The following is a 24,927-nucleotide window of genomic DNA, read 5'->3' as shown; positions in this document are numbered from 1 at the left end:
TGGTCAATGTCTCAGGGGTGACCAAACTATGAACCGAGACCAGTCGGCAGTCGATCTCGGACGCGACGGCGACAATAATTAAAATACTAATAATTACTGAGAAATAAAATTTAAAAAATGTTTTTTTTTATATTTCATTATTCTGAGATATATGCACACCATACGATGGACATAGAACATCTTACATTGAACGGAAAGGTTAATATTTTGAAGTAGATATTATTAGATAAAAGCCAAGAGGACTAACCGGAAGTTTGTCCAAACTCCAATCGCTTAATAATTTATAATACCAAACATCGTTGAATATTTAATAGGTACACATTATGGATCAAAGTCTCACGAAAAGTATTTTAAGATTATGAAATTAAAATAACAGCTTAATTTTCATAATTATTGACATTCAAAAACTAAAGGCCGAGAAATTTTACCAACAAGCATATAATAATACGAAGGAAAATAATAAATGTTTGCAATGCACAAGTGTCTTGAATTTTTGAAAAAATAAATGAATTCTAAAATAACGATATCGTTTATTGTTTACTGATAAACGATGATTCACGTTCTATTATACCAAATAGTAAATACTATACACGATAATACAGGACACTCTGTATTAAAATAGTGGCGAACAAATTGTTATCATTGCCCCGCGAGATTGTTATAAAAGTTGCCTATTTTACCCCTTAATCTTGTATAAATTCCCGCTTTTTTTGAATATTAATTACAAATACTATATAAGATTATAATATTATTATAATACTAAATTACTAATATTATGATAATATTATGATAATATTGTTTATTTTTTATCATAAATATTATCAAGTTCTTCGGTTCATAATATCGACAATACTCACATTGGTGTTAATTCTAATAGTAGTAATAATGGTCTCCAAAAATGTCTGTGTAGTGTCTAACTGTAATACTTATGGCAAGACATCATCTCCCACGATCTCATTTCATACATTTCCGAAAGATTTAAACAGGTAAGTATATTATGCACCTAAATATTCTGGTTATTTAAGAAGTTGTTAATATCAAAAAATTAACCATACTAATTTCTGCAAACCTATTTGTATTTATAGTTGTCAAAAATGGATAGAATTGGCCCAAAATAAAAGGATCAGTAAATTATTAGAAACATGTGGACCCTTAGATTTGCCAAAAAGTTTTTCAATTTGTTCTATTCACTTTACGAAGGATGATTATATGACCAACACAGGCAGACCTCTGTTAGTAGAATACAAATTACCTATAAATTCTAACATTTAAATGTTTAATATATCGATTAGAGCTTATTGTTTATAATTAATAACCTTATTATTAATTATGTGCATCAGGTTAAGATATGGATCAGTACCATCAATCAATTTACCATCAACTGCATTTCTTAAAAGTAACAACTTTGCACTTTATTTTTTGACATCCTGACAGACAATTTATGAAAAAATTAATACATTCTCCAGGCCTTTCATTAAAGATTAAAGAAACTACATTTAAAAAAACTCCAACAAAATGCAGTCCAATGCACATGTTCAAAAAATTTCGATCTTTTAGACATAGTCCAAAGCAACAAACATCAAATATATTTACTGTGGAAAATGAAAAAGTTGAACGATGAATTGACTGGCATAAAAAAATTAAATCGTTCGCTGTTTGGTTTGGATTGCTTAAACAATATTGATGAAACATCAAATAGTTTGAATTATTATTATTGTATTGTGTCTCTGGTCTGGTATTTGTGTTGCATGAATAAATGTTGCATGTATCATCAATGTTGTAAATAATGTTGACTTGACTATGGCCACATGGTCATGAACCTATAGGTCCCAAGATTTATAAAATATTTGTATGTAATTAATGACTATCTTATGTACACATGTATTAATTATGCATAAATTAAAATATACACTTAATGTTATCATTGCAAGCATTAGTAAAATAGGTAATACAAGTTTGTAATAAATCAGTTGTTTATAAATAAAAAAAATTTAAAAATGTAACTATATTCTAACCTAACCATGTAGGTACCTAATTTACTCTATTATTTATTCTAACTATTTGTGTTTGAATATTTTTAAAAATACAAAACTATTAATGTTTGTCTCTGTGGAAATAAGAAAATCATGTGTTGATGGTCACACTTAATTTCAAACAAACTACAAAGTATAGATATAATTGAGTAATTTTAAATTCAATATTGGGGAATATATTTTCCAGTAATATTATATTAATAATTTTATTATTTTTGTAGAAGATCCAAATTATTTAGAATCAGAAAAGGTTGGAAAATTAGAAAATACAATTCAAATATTAAATTAAAAATTAAAAAATTGTCAAAAACTTGTTTCAAAAAGCAAAAAGAAAATAGAATTTTTAAAGCACAAGTATAAACAACAAGTTGAAAGCAGTAATTCAAAAAGAAATAATTTTTTAAGAACTAACATAATAGCTAAATCTGAATTTCGTCTAAGACAATTGAAAAAAAAAGGATGAAGATATGAAGAAACTGGGAAGTCCTTTGCCCTTGCTTTATATTACCATTCACCGGTTGCTTATCGTTTTATGAAGAGTTTCCTTTGCTAGCCCGACGTACGATCTCTCAGAAGATGGCTGGAAGGTTTGGATGTTTCTTGCGGTATAAATCAAAATATGTTAAATATTTTAAAACTAAAATTTCAAACTGCTCCTGTAAAAGAAAAATTGGTATCAATAATTATTGACGAGATGTCAATAAAACAATTTATTTCCTATAATTTACAAAATGATACATTTTATGGATATGAAGATTTTGGAACTGATATTTTTGAAGATTTAAAAACTTTAAAACATGGTAACCAGGTGTTGGTTGTGATGGTTAAGAGTTTAACATTACCTTGGAAACAAATACTTGGCTTCTTTATAGCAAGTGGTTCAGTTACAGGAGATCGACTCAAGTGCATAGTAAAGTACACTATAAAACATTTAAGTGAATGTGGTCTTATTCCAAAAGTGGTAATTTGCGATCAAGAATCAAATAATCTAAAAATGAGAAAATTATTTAATGTTACAAAAGAAAAACCTTTTATAACATACAACAATGAAAATGTATTTTTCATGCACTATTCCCCACATTTACTGAAATCAGTAAGAAATAATTTAAAAAAATATACTTTTGAAAATGCAAATGAATTATATAGTTGGAGAGATATCGAAGATTTTTATTAAGTGGATTGTAATAATAAACCAAGATTAGCAAGCAAGTTAAAAAAAATTAATTTGGATCTACCCCCTTTTTCACCAATGCGAGTATGTCTAGCAACCCAAATGTTAAGTAATTCGGTGAGTGCTGGTATTTTGACTTCAGTATCATTCAATAAATTATCAGCTAGAGCAGCATATACAGCCAAATTTGTTAAATTTTTTAATGATTTGTTTGATGTTTTTAATAGCATAAAATTAAATGAGCCTATTGTTCTAAAAAGACAATTAACCAAAAACTCTTTACATTGGGATTTTTTCAAAAAAGCTTTAAAATGTTTATCAGAGTTGAAAATAAACAATAAAAGAGGAAGTTTACCACCTTGTATAATAGGCTGGCAAGCAAATATTATTTGAGTGCAAATGTTGTTTAAAGAATTAAATGAAAAATATGGTATTGAATACTTATTATTAATGAGACGCTTGACCTAAGATTGTATTGAATCATTATTTTCAGTTTTAAGAGCTAAAGGAGGTGATAATTTAACACCAGATGCATCGAAAATTCAATCAGCAATCCGTATGAATATGTGTAATATGCTTATTAGTCCTTCAAATAATGCCAACTGCGAAAAAGATGCTTCTGAATTTTTGGCTTTATCAAAAGACATAAAAAATTCAATTATCACATTAGATAGATCATATAATGAATCAGAAGAAATAGATAATTTAGATGATTACTATAGTTCAATGAATATTGAGTATATTTTAATGAAGGATGAAACTGCAAATAGTGTCGCTTATGTAACAGGTTGGGTTTGTAGTCAATTGGATCATAAACCATGTATTGAAAAACTGGCTACTAAGGATACTAATAAAAAATTTGATCTTGACAATACACACATTGGTATAAAGGAATATGATGGCTGTAGTTTACTTTATCCTCTTGCCAAAACATAGGAATTTACTAAACATGTTTCTGCACTTTTTCATGCAAACATTGAAAACCTAATTCTAAAAAAAAATGTAATTTAAAAAAGGATCTTAAACTTATTTTAAGCCATATTTGTAAAAGGTACTCACTAAGTATATGTGAAGACTGCAATTCACAATTTTTGGATAAATTTTTAAACGTGAGTATTAATTGCTATGTGAAGAAATGCAATGATTCATTTAACCAATATAAATGTTCAAAAAATTTAAATTTAAAAAAAGTAGTACACGTTTGAGTACCTACAATGTTTATTTAATTGATAAATTATTATTATTATATATTACTATCAGTTTTAAGCACTTATGTTATAATTTCATATTTTAATTTGTATTGTATAATTATTATGAAAAAAGTAAAATATATCACTTATGTGTTTTGAATTACATTTAATTAATACCTACTATAAAACTTACATTTAACATACATTGTTTATCGTATTTCCCAATAGGATTTATGAACTTATGGAGATTTTAAGTATGTGTAAATATGCAAATTCTATATAATCTAAAATCTAAATAATTTAATATTTCTCACTAAAAATTATAATCGTTGATTGACGTTAGAAAATAAACAATAATATAAATCAGTGTTCTAAATTAATTTGTACTTATAAACATTTTAAGGAGTAAAATAGGCAACTACTTTAGCAATCTCGCGGGGCAATGACAAGAAATAATTCGCCAGTTTTTATATGCCAGTGTCCTGTATTATCCTATATAGTATTCAAGGTTTATAGATATTACTATAAACCTTGTATAGTATTTGATTATACTCATAGATACGGACAATAAACTAAATTTATAACAATTTTATGATGACAACTTTTTAATTTGTGTAAAATACGGTGAGGAGATTAATAATATACGAAATATAAAATTCAGTATGGGCATTACGATAACAATAAAACAAATATTCAAGATTTTCAAGGAATAATTTGGAGTGTATCGGCGATATTGTAAGTTTTGGCCTAAGGAGCGGTATGGTTACAGTCGTGCGCGGGGTGGTGGCATGAACACTGTTTTTGAACGCTGCCGCTATGATCATCAGAGCAGCACATGACGGCTATACTTTTGTGATTTTTCATACCAAAACATGCTTTCGTACTTTCCATTTTCATCACCTCTCGCTAGTCCTAGAAACATAATTTTTTCACCAAAATGAACTTGAAAAGTTCTCTAGACAATTACTGGCCATATTTTTGATATCATGTATTCTCTACTTTATATCATTTTTTTAATAATTGAAAAATGTTTGAAAATATTAAATGCAGTATGCAAAAAAATCGTGTTTCTACGAGGGCTGAGGAAAATGGAAGTGAGAAAGCGTGTTTTTAGCATTGCATTTTGTTACTGTGACTAGCTTGGGCTACACCTAAATACATAGATACACCGCGCGCCGTATCAATCCATAATATATTATGTTGAATCTAACCTTTTTTTTGTGTACCTATTGTTATAATTTAAATATCATTCGTGATACATCAGACGTCTCAGCTGTCAATCGTCAGGAACCATATGAGACTTAGTTTGAGAATTTAGATAAAGGGTATGAGTTACTTCATAGGAAATGTAACTTCATCAATGTATAAAGTATATATTATTATTATACTGCTAGGGATTGCATGGCCTAAAAAACATTAAAAATATGCACTAAAGAATCACTAACTAATATGCTATTAAAATGAGATTTGTTTTCTTCTTACTTCGAGTTTTAGGGAATCAAGTGCAGTTTAACTAATAGTCTAACAGTACATGTAAATGCAGAATAAAATGAACATTTATATTATATAAATAAAAACAAACAACATACTAATAACTCAGTTCCAGGAAATCCATTTAAATATATATAGCTTCACCTTTATATAAAATAAAATTTTTTGGTACCTACAAATTATATTATATAAATGTTAAAAACATTTATAAAGACGTTTGAATTGTTTAAAAAATATGGCACCAATGCATTAAAAGTATAATTGAAATAATATAATATATAATATAATCAATATAATTGAAATTTGAAATAGAATTAAAAAATTTAGAATTTTGATCAGCTGAAAAATATGGGCATATTAAATATTAATTCAACGTGTTATTATGTTACTCAAAACTTAGGTATGAGGTAGGTAGAGCCTCATTATAGCCTGCAGGTTACTACTTACCGTATCTTGTATACATTTCAAATAACTACAAATTATACTAAAGTAATATAATTTATTTTACCAGGGTATTCCTTGAAGTTTTTAATTTTATTAATTTTATATAGTTCAATATTTTGATTTGGTCTACTATAAACATATAGAGTTTTGTGTAACTAATTATTATGGAACTGAATGTGTACTCCCCCACTAGATAGGTGGATATTATCACTATTATTTACCTATATAATTCCCTACACTGGAATATGTTGTAACTAATTTACAAATTTTCTTAATTTTTATGAATTATGTCAAAATTCTTATTTCGAACAATAATAAAAAATTATTGTGGATTTATGTTCACTTTATTTTTGTACTTATTCAATCAACGACTCATGAGGAAACTTGTATACAATTTTCAAGTTTCTCGATAGAACAAAAAATTATTTATCAACAATAACTGAAAAAAAACTAAAAATAATTTTCATAGCTATACTTTCGCTAAATATCTAAAAACTGTTACAATATTATCAAATATGGTCAGTAGTCATAAATGTTTAGTGAACATTTAAAGTATCTATGGTTATATATATGGTTTTCAGCTTTTGAGTAATACTAAAGACACTAAATCTATTTCGTCCAAAAATGACTTACCATAAAAATCTCTTTTTATTTTCCCAACTCTTTTGAAAGCTACTGCTAATTTCAACTTTCTAAATGTACCAACTAGAATCACTACCCTGCCAGAAAAGATGCTGAAATAGAAAGTTGAAGCATTATTATTACCTACAAAATGATGACGGTCAGAAAAAAAAAATAAAAACACCTCATTGTAATTTTGGAAAATCAATAAATTCATAGCATCTATTGCAATCTAAAATTATCTTTTTATTCAAACACTACTCAATACTTTTTCCTCTTCAAGGAAAATCTATGAATAATAAATGTTTTTTTTAATAATTTAACTATGATAACAAAAATCTTATAAAAGCAGTCAGAAATAAAAATCGGGTATCCAGCCCAACAAAATATTTATATAAATTATTTTAGAATCAGACTATAATAATTAAATTACATTTTATTTTTATGCAGTTTAAGAAAAATTTGACTCTTATCTTTCTTTTTATTTATTAAAATTTCTTCTATTCAAAATAATAATCAAATAAGTTAACCCTATAGAATTATATAATATTTTTATATATATTGTACTTATTAAAATACTTTCAAAAATAGTATCTTTCAGAGATAAAATACATTTGTATGAATTATTTATACTATTATATTAATGTATTTAAAAGATTAGTAAAGTTAATAGAAACAGTTTAAATAATTATGACATAAAAGAATATTTATATTGGTAGTTTAATTTATTTAATAATTTATATATAAAAAATAGTCCCGTCAAACTATCAGTTTTTCTTGTATATGATCTGACTAATTTTATTATACATAATAATGAATAGAGTATTTTAAGATATTATTTTTTTATTTTTTTCAGTTGGTATTTTGAACAAACAAACTTTTTCCCTTAGAATTTTTAAAAGGTAGTAACAAAATGCAACAAAATGAATGATGCCTGTCAGTGTGTGCCCATAGTTATTTCATGAATGTATAACATAATAAATCATAGTATTGGGCTACTTACAAAATATAACAATATTTGAAAATATTTAGAATACAATTATAAATAATAATCATAATATTTTTATTTCTTGAAACAAAATATTTAACAAAAATTAGAAAATAATAAAAGTAGGTACATATTTACAAACCATCCAAAAGTAAATCTAATACACGAGTCACAGATAGGTTGAGTTCAAGTACCTATAAATAAGTAACAATAATAACAATAATTATTGTACTCGTTTTAAATCTACCTATATTATTAAAAAAGAAAAGGTAAATTAAAGAATGTCCTTAAAATATGTATACTTATCCAGGATGTATGTATATCTTTTTTTATTGTAAAATTTTATTATAAAAAATGTCATTCAAAATATTGGTCTTTTTGAACCAAAAATGGTATAACAAATAGATTATAGAAGCTTTTACATAACAATTTTGCTTTAACTTAGTGCCTACCATAATTATGTTTTATACAATGATTTTTAAGGTTAACTTTAAGTATAATATTTAATAAATTAAGACAAACAATTAACAAATTCATCTTACCATCTTGAAAATTGAAAAACATTAAGCTCACTACACACATATTAAATTTATAGACCAACAGCTTTCTTCAAACAAAATTATTTTAACATACTTTGTTGTTTATGTTTATGTGTACATATCTTACTTAATGTTACATATTTGTTTTTTGTTGTAACGCTGCAATATATCATTGAATCTCAATTAATGATATTTAGGATGAATCTATAAAACGTATACAACATTAATAATAAATACTATTGTACGCTTCTATTTTATTTTTTATTAACCTGCTTACTTACATTCATGTATTAATATTAATGTACCAATTTATTTGTTTTAAATAATTATATGATGATTTTTGTCTTCTTCTATAGACTACTCTCTCGTTTACTACAGAATTTATTTCATTCATAAATAATGATTTTGATGTCTTAAATAATCGTTCTAAATGTTCTTTAAAACTATATAACAAACCCATTAGTAAAAACACCATTGATAATTATAAAGTATTTATTGAAAAATTTGAACAATATATTAATGATCTTAAATTTTTAGAAATAAATAAAAGTACTAATGAGTGGATTAGAACAAAGGTAGTTTTATCAAATAGAAAAACTGAATTATTGGATTTATATTAGTCTTAAAAAATGGTATTAACCTTTTTAAATATTTATATGTTAAAGGTGATATTGAATATTTAATTACCTACAAACTATCTCAAGATCACATTGAGACTACCTTCAATGCAATACGTGGGAGAGGTGGCTATAACAATAATCCCACATGTAGGCAATTTCAAGCTGCTTACAAAAGAATATTAGTTCATAATTAGTTAACAAGAGCCAACTTTGGAAATTATTCAATATTAGATGGCACACAAATACTTCCAGTATCAACTAAGTTAAGTAGCCAAAAAACTAATGATGGAAATATACATTTATCATTTGATTGACTTCCTAATAGGATACTAATTGGATCATGATTATTTTAAGAATATTGTTGAAATAAATACATTTCACAATATATAGGTGGTTTTGTAGCCAGAAAAGTATAAGTCAAATAATACCATGTTATAATTGTAAAAAAATATTAAGCAAAGATCAAGTTGAAAATAACACATTAATAAGTTGTTAAGATAGAGGTGGTTTGACACAACCCATCAATGATGTTAAAATAATATGTGCAGACGCAGAAAAAGTTTTAAGAGGGAATTTAGTTATAGTTTAATCTCAATTCCACGAAAAAGAACAAATTGTATAACTCAACCAAGTTAAAACAGTTTTCCTTTCCAAGTTTGATCCTTTTATATTAATAATTGCTTATTAGTGACGATTTTTCAATTTTGGATCCACAATCATAAAGATCAGCTTATTAATATTATTCGTTTCAAGCATTTTGATATGAGTGTGCATCATGAAATGAGAAAATTAAATAAAATTACAAAATCCATATAAAAATTAACAAAACTAGTTCATTTTAGACATGATCAAGATTTAATTTTTAGTTATATATTTTAAAACCAGAAAAAAAAAATTTTCTAATGATGTTGACAGTAATTAGGACATACGTAGAATAATATTTTAATTGTTATTATTTAATATTGTTCAAAATGTATTTTATGATTTTTAATTGTACCTATCAATTTAATTATTACCTATCGCATTATATTTACATATTCTAGACTAGCTATAAAAAAAAGCTGTTTCAATAATTAATATAATAATTTGTAATATGATATATTTTCTAGAAATTAGTTACAAAGAAATACAATCTATTCTTTAAAGAAAATATAATATTCATGTAATATATTATTTTATATACCTACCTAATAGGTTTCATACAAAAAAATGTGTACCCTACTAAAATGCACGAATCATAAATAAACATATTAATGCAGGAAAAACATAAAACGTGTATCCAGCCCAAAAACATAATTATGTTAAAGACAAAAATGAAAAAAATGAATAATATTATATTGTAATTATTATTACGCGCTTGCATTATTTATTTAAAAAGAAAATGCATAGTCTTGGAATGTAAAATTAATGAAGCCTCAAATTTTCTTATCTTTTAGAGCGCTGTGCCTGATAGTGACGAATAGCTTATCTATTTCTATATTTCCTACTATGCTCCCTCAATCCGCAATAAATGATCGAAGGCATGTACATTTTTTAAATATGTCTATTTAGTAGATAAAAAACATCTTTACTACCTGTGGTTCTTTCTGTTATCACAAAATAGAGTACCTATCCCATAGTTGAGATCGTATTTCATTGAAAATTTTATTAATTTATATATTATTATGTATAAAAGTTAAGTAAAAGTATGTATGTTTTTGATAGTAAATTGGATTGTGAAAATATGAGAAACGTTTTTAAACAATTGTCCTGATGGTGTGAAAAAAATTGGAATCTTAAATTGTTTGCACACCCCTCTCAAAAAACTGAAATGGCGCCCCTCTAAAATTCTATCTCATTTAACACCTAGATTATTAGAGAAACCACCATTCCAAATGTCAAGTTCATATGTCATGTAGTTTTTGAGATGTAACGATCAGTGAGTGAGTGAGTGGTAATTGGCGCTTATATAATATTAGGTATATTTAATAGATTGTATGCAGATAGTCGTGAAAAGATTGCATTTTAATGCTTTGTAAAAAAAATATATTACTATTAGAAAGTTTTTAAAATAGTTATAATATGTAGCTATGTAGTGACCCTACACAGCTACATGCAATAGTACCAGGGGTGTGCCCATGGGGGCTAGACCCCCCCCCCCCGTGGATTGACAAAATTTAAAATATATTAGGCGTAAACCACTGATTGTAGAATATTTTTACATGCTAAAAAAATTTGGACCCCCCTCCCCTTTGAAAAAGGGTACACCGAATCAAGGTGTACCCTACTTCCTGGGTACACCCCTGAATAGTACAATACACATTCTACTATCTTAGTAAGTTATGTCATTTTAAAATCTTTCTAAGACCAAGGGACAATTACCGGGACGAGAAACGCAAACATAGTAACCGGAAATAATTTAGACGAATTAATCACTTATCGGATGTTGGTTATTACTGAAAGGTAAAATTACACAATAATTTAATACTATTACATTATAATATTATGTATAACATACCTGTATGGTTCATTGTATTTGTGAGTTATGCACGGCAGCAAATAGTTTGGGTCGAGCGTCACCGCTCACCCGGACTTTTTCAAAAATCGGCCGACTTCTTTATCATCCGCAACGACCTCTATCTCCGTGGATCTAATAACAAAAAAATATAAATAAAGATATTTTTTGGTTTTTAATCACCGCCCCCCCCCCCTCCCCACAGTATGGCAATAATGAAACAAAACGTTTTACTCAACAAGCAGTAATATCTATGAACTATAGACATGGCCGTATATATAGGTACTACAAAAACACTAAATGTATAATGACAGTAATGGAAACTGAAAGCTTTACGCTTAGCATCTGGTCCAGCAGGTCTACTGATTCACTCGATTTAGAGATTATTTTTACTGGGTGTCGAAAATATGGCGACCAAACAACATAACAACGGTTTGACTGTTTGAGAGACCATTATCCAGCCAAAAGAATGCGGACAAGATAGAGAGGCGTTGAAGCCTAAAAACATGGAGCGTGTGTGCATGTGTGTGTGTGCGTGTGGGCGGGGGTGTGTGTGTGTGGGCGGGTGGTCATGTATGCTCGCGGACGTCACCGTTTTTTTCCAAAATTGACCTTTCCGTTTACCGCCAGACGCCAGTACAACCTATGTACATATAAAATCCTAACACCACTTGGTCACTGATCGCTGTAACTCAAAAACTACGCAACGTATGAACTTGAAATTTGGAATAGAGGTTCATCTCATATTTTCACCAGGCATTAAGAAAGGATTTTCAAAAATGTTGCGTTTTAATGGAGTAATTAACAATTATAATTATTCATAGCCAATACCTATTGTGCTGCACGCCTGCACGGCACAGCCTCAAGGCGGCCCCCGGGTTTCCAGCTAAGCTGCAACGTATCCTTTTTGTCCGAAGGTCAACAATTAGAATTGTTCCAAGAAGTTTTAGGGATATATTGTAAAAGATTGATGAAAAAGAAAATATATTAATATTTTCATGCAACACAAATCTTAGATTTTTTTCAACAGTTGATAATATTTATTTATATAAGCGGTACTTTCGATTACAGTGCTCGGTTTTTTTTACAATTTTTTTCAATAGTTTTTATCGACATTCGCCCTATATTTTACAATGGTTAAATGTTTTAATTGAAGAAGTCTAAACTGACCTAGGGACGGGTGGGCATGTATGCTCGCGGACGTCGCCGTTTACCGCCAAAATCGACCTTGTAAAACGTATATATACGTGGGTATGCATATACAATTATAAATTAGGTATCGTTTATAATATTATTTTAATTGTGAAAATGTAATAGGTACAACATCATGTTTTAATTTTTAATGGTGTTAAGAATTTGAATGTAAAAATGAAAATGTTTAAATTTCCAATAACGTTTATACTGCCAAAAACATTAAACATAAAAAATGTATAACGTTTTAATTTTAAGTAACGTTTAACACAAAAATTGTTTAACACATTGACGGACATTACTGCTATAGCAGTAATATGAAATTGTTATGTGGTGTGGCGTTACTGCAATAGCAGTAATATGAAGAATTGTGTATTATGGCATTACAGCTATAGGAGTGATATTTTCAATGGTATCAAATTATAGAGGACATTAAACTGCCACATCAGATTACTTTAGATAGGTATTGGGGCACTGGCATATTTCAAGGGAAATTATACAAATTAATATTGGTTTGATACTAAATAACGTAAAACGAAATTTTTTTTAAAAATTCGAACCCTGAAAAAATCTTTATGACGTATAGAAAATGCCAGTATAAACATCCTGTGAAAATTGAATGTATCTACAGTTATTTTAACAGTTACAACAAAAACCAAAATCGATTTAAAAATTCCTGTTCTTTAAAAAAAATTTTTTGTTTTTTTCCAGAACTTCTGTAAACTACTTTGAATTTTAAATGCTGACCTTCCGAATGTACCAACTAGATTCTAGATTAGATCCACTTGAAAAGCTACTGAAATTGAAAAATGAAGCATTATTTCTACTACTTGTTGACAACACAAATGCAAATAATAATTTTAAAAAATACACATCATTGTATATCATTGTATTATTAATACATCTAAACAAATTTATATTATTATTTTATTAAAAGTTTTAATAGACTATCATTTGAAAGTATGTATTAATACATTTACAAAATAAACTTATGGGTAATCCAATATTATAATTTATAATTTATTAAGTTATAAATATGTAAAATAATTATAGGTATGAACTACCTAGTATGTAAGTTTGGCATAATTATTTAAGTATTCTCATTATTTATCATTTTAATACATTTATATAATAGTATTTGTCGTTCATGCAAATTAGTTTTATCTATATTTAAAATTATTAAAGAAATTTAATAAGTAAAATATATGAACTCAATATTATTATTCTTTAGGTATATTAAATAACTAACACTTATTTGAATATTATTTTGACTAGAAGAAATTTAAATATTAAACAGGAAAGAACCAAATTTTTCTTAGAATAGCAGGCTGCATAAAATGTGATTTCATTATTCTGATTTGATTCTAAAATTCTATCATTTGTATTTATTAATTGAAAAATAAACTTATTAGTTAAAGTTTTACAACTTTATTTCAGTTCTATTTTATTTGTTCCCTATTTTTCTATTTCTTGATGAAACCATACAATTTTTGATTAAACTAGATTTTATGTTCAACTAGAAATACATGACAAATTAAATACACATACACCATAGTTTTTACAAGGTTAATAATACTCTACTATTTAAATATATTTCAAAACATCAATTATGAAAAGTTTTGTTAATACTTCAATAGGTACACTTTATAGTTTAATGTAGATAATTTAAGAATTCTTAAATTTTATATATTAGTTAATATGAAATGTCGAAATACCTAATATTGATTGTTGGCACCAATAAAGATATATATATATAATTATAATTTTCATTGAATGGAAAATGTCTGAATTTCTATGATTATTGCCAGCTAAAAAATTGTTTTAGATACTTTTTTTAGAATATTTTATTAATGGTATGAGAATTATTGAATCTACAAAATTTAACGAACATATTTCATCATTAAATGATAACTTTAATTTTAAAAAAATACCCCACATCTTCTATAAACCCAAAATATCTACTGATGTGTACAACATTGGCTTCTTAAAAACTTTGGCCAATGGTGTGATTCTGGATTAGTTAAATTGAACATAATTTGGGGTGGCAGAGTAAGCATTTGGGCATTTGGCCCCCCTTGTCATTAGAAGGCCACTAAACCTCTCAAATATGATTCATTGAAAAATAATATTTAATCATAATTTGTGTCTTATATAAATAATTATTGGCCATTTGTATAAAATTATGTGTTTATAATATAATATTTAATATATTCGGTAATAGAAGAATTATAGTCTATAGCAGTAGATAATATATCTACGCATTTGGATTAGCCATTTTTTGATGTTTCAGTTGCATATATTACACGAAGACTATTTGTGTTGAGATAAAAACATAATTGTAATGTAATTTAATTGTTAGAGAGCAGTTTTTCTTCAGTTTTATTATGGGCTAATCAAAATGTTTGCTAAGTGCACTACTAAGTGTAATAGATTTTGTTTGTACAGTATTAAATAATTTATAATATTATTATCGAAGACGTAACAGTTGTTCGTGTAAGGTATGTTTTCAAGCAAAAATTCAAATCACATGTAAATAATTCATATTATCAAAACCACAAACATGATGCTTTACATAATATATACTGTATATACTCACATATTAATAAAAAAAAATATTTTTTATTATATATGTATTTGATATTTTATTTTTGAAGTTTATAATAATTAGTAAATGAATAAATGTTAATTGAATAAAAATAAAAATATAATACATTGAATAATAAAAGTAGTAATAATATTAATAATAATAATAATAATAATTAATAGGTAATATAAACAGTAAATGATTTGGGTAGTTGGAAGGGGGGTGACATGGGAGACAGAGTCCCCTTTATTTTTTATTGGGTCCCCCTTCTAATTTTTTCCAAATCAAGCACTGAATTTAAACTAATTAATCAAATCAATTATCTATAGACTGTAGATTCTACAATAAGTACATGCAATACAGGTTTAACTAGTTGTTTACACTTCTAAAGAAAAAATAATGTAATAAAACTAAAATTTCTATGATTACACACTTTAATATACACAGCAGAATTAAAAAAATACTTAAGATATGCATTTATTTAAATCAGTAAGCAATAAAATGTTAAGTTTTATTTTTGAACAAAATATGTCTAAGCTAATAAGTATGTAATTACAGTGTTTGGAAAGAATGTCGTTCGTGAACACATATTCGTTAACGTTAATGTTCATATTTAGTGAATGTTACTCAGATTAATTATAAATATGATTGATTTTAAAGTTATTTTAAAATAATAAATCAAATATATATTCTGATGAGAAAAAACATGAGCAAATACTAAAATATATTGTACACAATTTAAGATTAATAGAAAATTAAATAAATGGTTCAATCTAATGTTATGACACATATAACCGGTCTTGGTTTAAATTTTTGTTGATTTTCATTACCTTTACTCCTAACAGAGGTACTTGCTTCACACTCATTGATATTGGGCAAGTTTGTATTGTTTAGAAGGTTTGATCCCATCAATGATGCCGTTGGTTCTATCTTCTCATTATCAAAATTGTCATGAATTTTATCTTCATAGGAATCAATGGACGTTATTTCTTTTTTATTTGAAAATGGACAATTGTTTGTTATTAAATTGTCTCTATACAATTTAGTTTCACTAGGAGCCCATGTGCCATCATTATATAAAATAATATTTTCACATTCTTCGCTCAATTTTGAACTTTGAAGTATTGTTAAAAAAAATTCATCAATTTCAATGTCTTCAAATTTAACTTGTTTCCTACATATTGGGCATGACCATGTTTGCTTTTTTTCATTCATCTGTAAGAAGTACATTGCATCAAAACACTGCAAATGTTCACATTTTTTACCTTTGGCTGGTAGTTTCATTCTTAAAGTGGTTATTGGATCCTTTAGGGTAATAATCCACAAGCTTACACTAGGATCACAATTATTTTTAATGAATTGTTTAGTTAAATCAGAGCTACGTAAATTTTTCTTCTTAAGTTCTACAAGTAGATGTTCGGCTGTTAATTTTTTAGATGAAAAAGTAGATTGTGTAGAATCATGATGATATTTTTGTAAAATTGTCTGCAATTTTATAATGTGTCTATTCAGCGGTTGTTGCAGTCTTTTATGTTTTGATAATAGGAATTGCACAATTCTCAGTTCCAACTCCAACGTTGCACGAGGAGAAAGTAAAAATTTCAAAAATCGTCTTTTATCGTTGGAACCAGATTTACTATCGTTAATACTTTTTAAAATCATTTGTTGTTCATCATGTTCCAATTTCAACGCCAAGGCAGAAATGTAATGAATCTCCTCCTAAAACCAAATAACAATAAAAAATTATAATACAAAAAGTAACTAAGGGTAGAATAAGATAGTAAGATAATAAGATAGGTAGAATAAGAATAATTTGTTATGTATTAAATATTAATAACTCAAATTATTACTTCATCTACATGGATACATTGTTTATTGTATAGTAACTTTTAATCAATTGTATACCAATTTGCAATAATATGTACTCCTTAAACAGTATGCCTAAACAGCTTTTTCCCCATATATTTTTAATGGTAAGCTACCCACCAAAAAAAAAAAATTATTTCTTATAATTTATTTAACAATTATTATTATTATTATTATTAATTTGTGTTACACCGACGTGAGTCCTGCTACAATTATTTGTATGTCAACTTGTTGTTTTTGGAACTGTTGGAGAGCAGAGAATGGATAATTTGGGTGGTATTTTACTATAACAAGATGCAAATAATCGTGCCATCTTTCACTCATATCGTTATTTTTATGTGAGCTATGCTGAGTTCCTCAGTATTTATTCTGATTGTCTGGTGGGAACTGTGAATAAAGAGATATTCCTCCAAAATTAATGTCTTGCCAGAGTCTTTCACTTATTTTATAAATTTTGACACATAACAACTAGGTACAACAATATCCGATTATAAGTATTTTAGACAGTGAGACTTAGATGTTGACATGTTGTTTCTGTATTCGTTAGATTTGAAATAATATACAATATAATTTAATCTAATACCTATGTCAAAAATGATAAAAATTATGAAAACAAAAATGGTGTTTAAAATTTAAAAATAAGTAAGTATAGTCTATAGTTCGAAGTATAGTTTGGGACACAAACAGCACGAAGGTCACACCTTACATGACCACAGAACATTGGACAGATATTAAGAAAAGTAGACAAAAATGTAAAAATTGATAAGTGCCATAAATGCTACATAGTATTATCAGAAATGCACGGGCGAGCCATGTACAAGCTGGCTGGATGTACAGTATGCGGTCCGACGACTAGGCCTTCTCTCTTGTTTATGATGTTGAACATAGACAACTCTAATAGTACAGAGTTCCCGGACGGTAAATGGGAAGTATTCATATTAGTATTTATATCTAGTCCTTTAATAGTCCCACGACAGTCGACAGCACCTCGTAAAATACAAGTACGGTGGATCCGACTGGCCTATACGCGCATTGGCGTATAGGTAATACAATCTTACGACAACCGCCCCAATAGTGCACGTAAATAAAAAATATTAACCATAATTTGAAAGTTAATTAGAAGGCCTTTGGACATCCGGAAAGTATTATTCATATGCGTAAGAAATATTATAGTTCAATACATTAACATGATAATAATTGGACAAATCAATATACACATACCTTACTTAACGGTGAATCTGCCATTGCAAAATTATATTTATAACGTCTAAATATTGACACTAAATGAAATACAATAATTAATGAGGCAATGAGTAAGTGAGTAATGGCTGAAAAATTGACTGGACAGTAAACAATTATCACTGGAACAGTATCAACAATCAGTATCATGGAACAAAAACAGGAACGCGTATATTGTTCGAAAATATTTTAGCCGAAAAACATTTTATCCGAAAAATATATTTTGAGAAAAGTATTTTTTTAGAACTATATTTGATACGAAAACTATAATATCAGAAACCTATTTTAGCCGAAAAATATTGTCATAAAAATAATATAGCAGAAAATATTTTATATGAAACGTGTTTCATCCGAAACATATTATTCGAAAATATTTCATCAGAACCATAATATTTTAGCCGTAAACAGTATGTTGCTAAATGGGTGGCCTAACCTAAGGAGTCGAAATCAGTAAACCAGAGTTATTGCAATTTGGAACCCATATTTTAATTTCCATTTTTTATTTTAAACTTAAACAATACTTTATGTGGTTAACCTAATAATCTTAATGATGAAATAAATTAAGAAATTTAAAAATATTTACATAGGGGTATTATAAACGACACTAGTAACGTTGAATCAATTTTTACCTAAGCAAACTTTTATTTCGTTCTAAAGACATGTGTGTATTTTAAACCATTTCTTAAGGGAAAAACCAAATTATAATATTATCTGATAGGTACTAATTTTACAAACCAATGCTTTTATACAAAACTTAAAATTTGGCTTTTGAGTTTGATTAAGTAAAACCTATTGTTTTTTTATATACTAACCAAGCCATAGCACCCGAATCATTATTATTCGGGTATAGGGTTTTGTGTGCTGTATGTACTCGAAATACGTATGTTCAAACACCAAAATAAAAAATTTAAAAAAAACGTTTAATCACTTAATAACGACTGTGAAACATTAGTGAAAACTGAAAAGTGAAGGATTTTTTTTTTTGATCCCTCAAAGCACCAACCTTAGCCTGATTTGGTATGTTTAATATTTTTTTTTGTAAATTCATTTTTCTTTACAGGTGCGTGTATTTATAATTGTATTACTAATTTTATCCTAAAAACTTGGTTTTGAAAGTGATATTTTTTTTAATGTGAGGGTGGTATCCTCCTGGCCCCTTGCAAAGATTTATAGCCCCCCCCCCACACGGTCCACTTTGCCATTATTGAAAAGGACATGACAAATTGGGTGAGAATCTTAAGTAGGTCACATTCACATTCGGAATGGTTGAGAACCTCTGTAATAGAAGATTAGAGAATAGAGAAAAATTTGGTTTCAATGAGATCAACACACAATTATGTGGTTTGATTTAAATAAATCTACTCAAAAATACAAAATAATAATAAATAAGAGACACTATACTAAACCGACCTTCAATGAAATGATATTAATATACCCTACATTTATTGTGTATTGCTAATATATTTATGTACATCTATATTATAGTAATTATACAGCTACAATGCTACATACATGAATACACATTCAATGAATAAGCTTCAAAAATGTAATACTATGTCAATGATGTACAGAGCTATTTGTTTTCGCACAAACTGCCCATTATAATACACATATCAACACAATTCTTTCTGTGGTTAGATTTAAATGAATTCACAAAATAATAAATAAAAGACAATATCTTAACCTGACTATTAATGCTCAATGTTATGATATACCTAATATTGTATTTCATAATCAATACACTCTAAATTGAATAAGTGACGGTAAATAGTATATTGCTTATATATTAAATAAATGAACTATTTATTTGATGCAGAACCATATACATATACTATTATGCATAATCCATAGTGTACCTACGCAATACAAATATTTTAGTTTTTTTTAGAACAGAAATTGCTATGTATTTGCATTCAATAGCATGATATTTACATATTTTTGTTAACTATAAGCAATAAAAATAATGGCCATATCCTACGGATTTCATAAATTAAACAATGTTTATTGCAGTATTCGCTTATGAATACAAACGGCTTAAATGCTCAAATTTTCCTGTCTGAAAGCATCTGAGTAGGTGTCCCGCAGGTTTAGACGTTAGGCAAAAGTCGTAGGTATGTGAGAAAAATTGCAGCCGTCTTTACCACTGTAGAATTGGAAGCACGACTGCCCAGATTTTTTGCATTTCTTTTCCGGTTTTTTTTTCATAATTTTTCCAAGTTCCAATGATAATATTTTCATTGTTATCTGCATTATTACTGTAATTTGTAAACATAATCTTCGTGGTGCTTACATTATGAAATAATTACAAAAATACTTATACTACCGTCTATCCGTATGATTAGAATATCTTTGGTGTATCATATTGAATACAATAACCTACTTGCGATCTTTATTTTCTATACATTATGTGTGTATAATATAGGTATATACAATCAATTTTACTCATAGACGCTGAACGGCGGGTCTGCAATCCACCACAGGTGGATTGCTTACCTGATTAGCTATAGGACATTGTCTGCGATCCGACGAAGTCGGATTGCTTACCAGGCACGGCATTAGAATTTTTTTCCAGGAGGGGGGCAAAGTGGGGCAAATATTTTTTTTACATGGGCTAAAATTGTTTCAGCAAACGCTGAGGTTATTTAAATGAAATATAAATATTTTCGTATCATATAACATAATATAGCTATTAGCTATATAGTACATAGTACATACGTTTTATATTGTATGCTCTAAACGTCTAAACAGGTAATATATACAAACTTTTGAATAGTTAAAAATGTTTTAAGAATAATGTCAAATATTCTTTTTGTTCCTTATGTAATATGTAAGAAAATGTTTAATCAGAGACCTTCAACAACTATATTTATAATGATAACATGATATACAAAAATGATAATTTTTTTATGACTTTAATATTACATACCTTTGTGAATGAATAATTATGTTTCTTTTACTTACCTACATTTCATAAATATAAATTAAAGGATGTGTTTAGTAATGAACAGATGAATTTGTTTCAATCATCTTTAATGCAATGATTTGGGATACATTTATTTGTTTATTTTCATCAAGTTATTATTACTCAATAAAGGTAATAATAAATAAATAAAAGATTTCTTATTTTACAAATTTCAAAACACATTTTATAGATATTGTAGTAAATTTTTTCCTCATTAGACAAATAATAAATTTAATTTATTCCTCAATTTTTTTTGTTATGACAAATATATTAAATAAGCTAAATATTTGTTTTTTATACAATATCTGTTTATGCACCATACAGTAAATGATTGAAAAACTTATAATATTGAAAATGTTAACAAAAATGTATAACAATTGCACTGATATCAGTAGGAATACAATTTGTTTTAAATAAAAACTAGTACATTTCAACATTTTAATTCAATACATTTTTAAATTGGTATTAGCATAGTAGTGTATGTATTGAAGTACCTACTTTATATTTTTTGTTGAGTTTTAGTTAAACTATTACAAAACTATTGTAAATTTATCAACAACAACTTCTAAATCTAAGTTATTGGCAATTTTTTTTTCTATAGATAAAATTGCTATGTTTGTAAGCCTCTTGTTGGTCTTTTTATTTCTCATGTAATTTTTAATTTGTCTCAAACTGGAGAAAATTCTTTCAACCCCAGCACTAGATGGTGGAATGATTATGGATATAGTACAGAGTATATACATTTCAGAAAAAGCTAATTTATATTTTTCAAGTAATTGCATTAAATCAAGTATATTTTTTATCTGAATATTGTTTTCAACTTTATATCGTTTGATAACTTTTGTATCTAGTTTTAACTCTGATTCTAAGCTTTCTATATCTAACTTATAGTGTTCTGCTAAAGGTTTAATATTTGATCAATTTAAAAATGAGTCACTTTTTGGGTTGAGGGAACTTATACCTGTTAAAATTGCATTATTGTCTGAAAATCTTCTATTGAGTTCATTAACCATTCGATCAAGGACTGGAAAAAATATCATTGTCTTTATATCGTTGCAATCACTAATTTGTCTATTTTCAGCAATTGCTACTTCAGTTAGATATGAAGAAAATTGTTTAGGAAATTTGCGGAACCTTGTTTCTTTAACTGTTTCATTAGGGAGTTGAATGTTATTTTTTGTGCACATAATTCAACTTCTTTCAAAAGATCTTCAAATTTGTTAGATGTATTTCTTAAATCCATTAGATAATTAATTAATGATTCTACTAGTAGACAGCTAGAACCCAAATCTGAATCCTGGTTTTTGTAAATAATCTAACACAATTTTTATCTCACTAAATGTATCACAAAATAAGTAGAGACAAAATATAAATTCAAAATTAATGTGAAAAAATAGTGATAGCCTCCATTTGTTTTTCACTTTTGGTTTTTAAGCTTATTTGATGTAATAAAAGTAATTTCACTGGAAATGTTTTTTTTCACAGCGATGCAAGCAGAAATTTGACATATCCATCTAGTTTCACAAAGCCTTTTTAGTTCCATATTTTCTTTTTTTGGTAAATATTTATTTTGAAGTTGTATGAATTTAGTATGAACAGTTGACCTACTAACAAAGTTGTACAATTGTTGAAGGAGGGCAATAAATGTTTCTATTTCAGGTATATTTTCACATGCATCAACTATCACTAAATTTAATCTATGGATAAAACAATGTGTGTAGAGTGCTTGAGGAACATGCTGTTGAAAAATTGATTTAACCCCGTTTTGTTTTCCACTCATCACAGATGTACCGTCATACGTTTGAGCTATACAGTTTTTTATATCTATTCCACAGTCTGTTAGTATTTTATTTATGCAGTTAAAAAGTGCCTTTGCATTTAATTCATTACTAGGTACACACCCTAAAAATCTTTCATTCGTAGTATTATTGTGATATTAACGAACCATAACAGATAACTGCTCAGTTTTGCTGATGAATTTTGCCTCATCTGCAAGAATAGCAAAATATTTGGCTTCTTTAACTTCTTTTGCAATAGTTTCTAACACTAATTTACTCATTACATAAAATAAATCATTTTGAATAGTATGATGAGTATATTTTGCATTTTTTGGTAAAACATCAATTTTAGCTTTAAATTTTGTGTCTCTCCTAGCACAAAGTTCTAGAAGTTCTAAAAAATTTCCCCTGTTAAGGCTTTCTGCCCCTTCATCGTCACCACGTTGGGCAATATTTTGACAAGCTGTGAATAATAATATTTCTGCTATAACTGATATGTAGTATCAATTTTCTTTAATTAAAGATATATTTTTCTCATTTAATGTTGACAAAATTGATTTTGTTTTTTTAGAGTTATTATACCCTTTCACTTCATCATGCAAGTTTTATGTATACATGATTTATTATTCCTGCATTTTTATCAAGAGCTTTTTTCCAATTTTTAAATCCAATTTTATAAAACCGTGAATTATCAGACTCAGAAGAAAAAAATCTACAAGGAAAACAATAACGAGCATTATCTAATGCACTGTATTCAAGCCAAGGATATGATTTAAACCATTCGGGACGGAATGGTCTCCATTCTTTTCCAAGCTTGGATTGCGGGTAATTTTTCAAAATTGATTGTATTGGTTGATCACTAAGTATATGTGTTTTATCACTAGGTCCTATTTTAGAAACGTTTTCTATTTGAATCTCAGTTACCTGTTTTTGGTATAAGTGTTCTGGATCAAGGTTTTTTATTTCTTGTAGATCGTTTAACTGTTGACAATCATCTGAATCTAATGAATGATTATCGTAGTTGTACGAACACTACTGTCATAATTGCTTTGTATTTCCCAATCTTCATTTTCTGTTACATTATCGACTTTAAGTTTCTTATTTGTTGTGGTTTCTGTCTCTGCCTTTGTTGCATATGAACTTGGTCCAAAAAACGAATCAATTTTTCGGCGGCAGCTCATTAGAAATCTAGGAAGTCCCCCCCTCCGATATAATGGACGTCCCCCCCCCCCCCGACAAAAATTCTGATAATATAGTTCACGGAAATTAAAAAATTTTAAACATCACCATTTGAAAAACTTTCTCACAACTTTTTTAACCTGCCGTCTTTACCTAAATTATAACGAAAAGCTCCTACTCAATGATTTAAAATGGTCATTGATGCACTGAGTTACTTTGTTACTCATATTATGTAGATTGTAGAGCTTCAATGAAAACTTGAATGATGTTAGTCAATAAATGCCGATATGATGATGTATATTTTGGGTAAAACTAAAGAAACTATTTTCCAACCTAGTTTTATGTGTGAAAAAATATGTATTGATTCTGGTGGGGAATGCCTCTGTCCGGGGGGAAACGTCCAGTACCGCTAAAATTTACCGTGGTAGGGGGGACGTCAAAGTACCGCTCACTTGACATCACGATCACAGCATAAGTTCTTGTAACAAATATTCTGTTATTAAACCCGATTTTATTTTATATACCTAGTTGTTCCGT

The 24,927-nt window shown here is 27.5% G+C and overlaps 2 protein-coding genes across 2 annotated transcripts; both read right to left on the bottom strand.

The window, feature by feature from the left end:
• Positions 1-16,134: 16,134 nt before the first annotated feature.
• Positions 16,135-18,477, bottom strand: LOC111027518 (E3 SUMO-protein ligase PIAS3-like). Its single transcript, XM_022305922.1, has 2 exons — positions 18,454-18,477; positions 16,135-17,085 (listed from the first exon to the last, which is right to left on the bottom strand). The coding sequence occupies exons 1-2, from the start codon at positions 18,475-18,477 to the stop codon at positions 16,135-16,137; spliced, it is 975 nt and encodes a 324-aa protein (XP_022161614.1).
• A 4,892-nt stretch (positions 18,478-23,369) lies between these two features.
• LOC111027512 lies at positions 23,370-24,392 on the bottom strand. Its single transcript, XM_022305909.1, has 3 exons — positions 24,260-24,392; positions 23,943-24,206; positions 23,370-23,674 (listed from the first exon to the last, which is right to left on the bottom strand). Exons 1-3 carry the CDS (start codon positions 24,390-24,392, stop codon positions 23,370-23,372), a joined length of 702 nt encoding a protein of 233 aa, XP_022161601.1.
• Positions 24,393-24,927: the final 535 nt, after the last annotated feature.

This window comes from Myzus persicae, unplaced genomic scaffold, assembly GCF_001856785.1.
Source record: "Myzus persicae strain clone G006 unplaced genomic scaffold, MPER_G0061.0, whole genome shotgun sequence".
NCBI classification, from domain to species: Eukaryota; Metazoa; Arthropoda; class Insecta; order Hemiptera; family Aphididae; genus Myzus; species Myzus persicae.
This window is presented reverse-complemented; position numbering and strand designations above follow the sequence as displayed.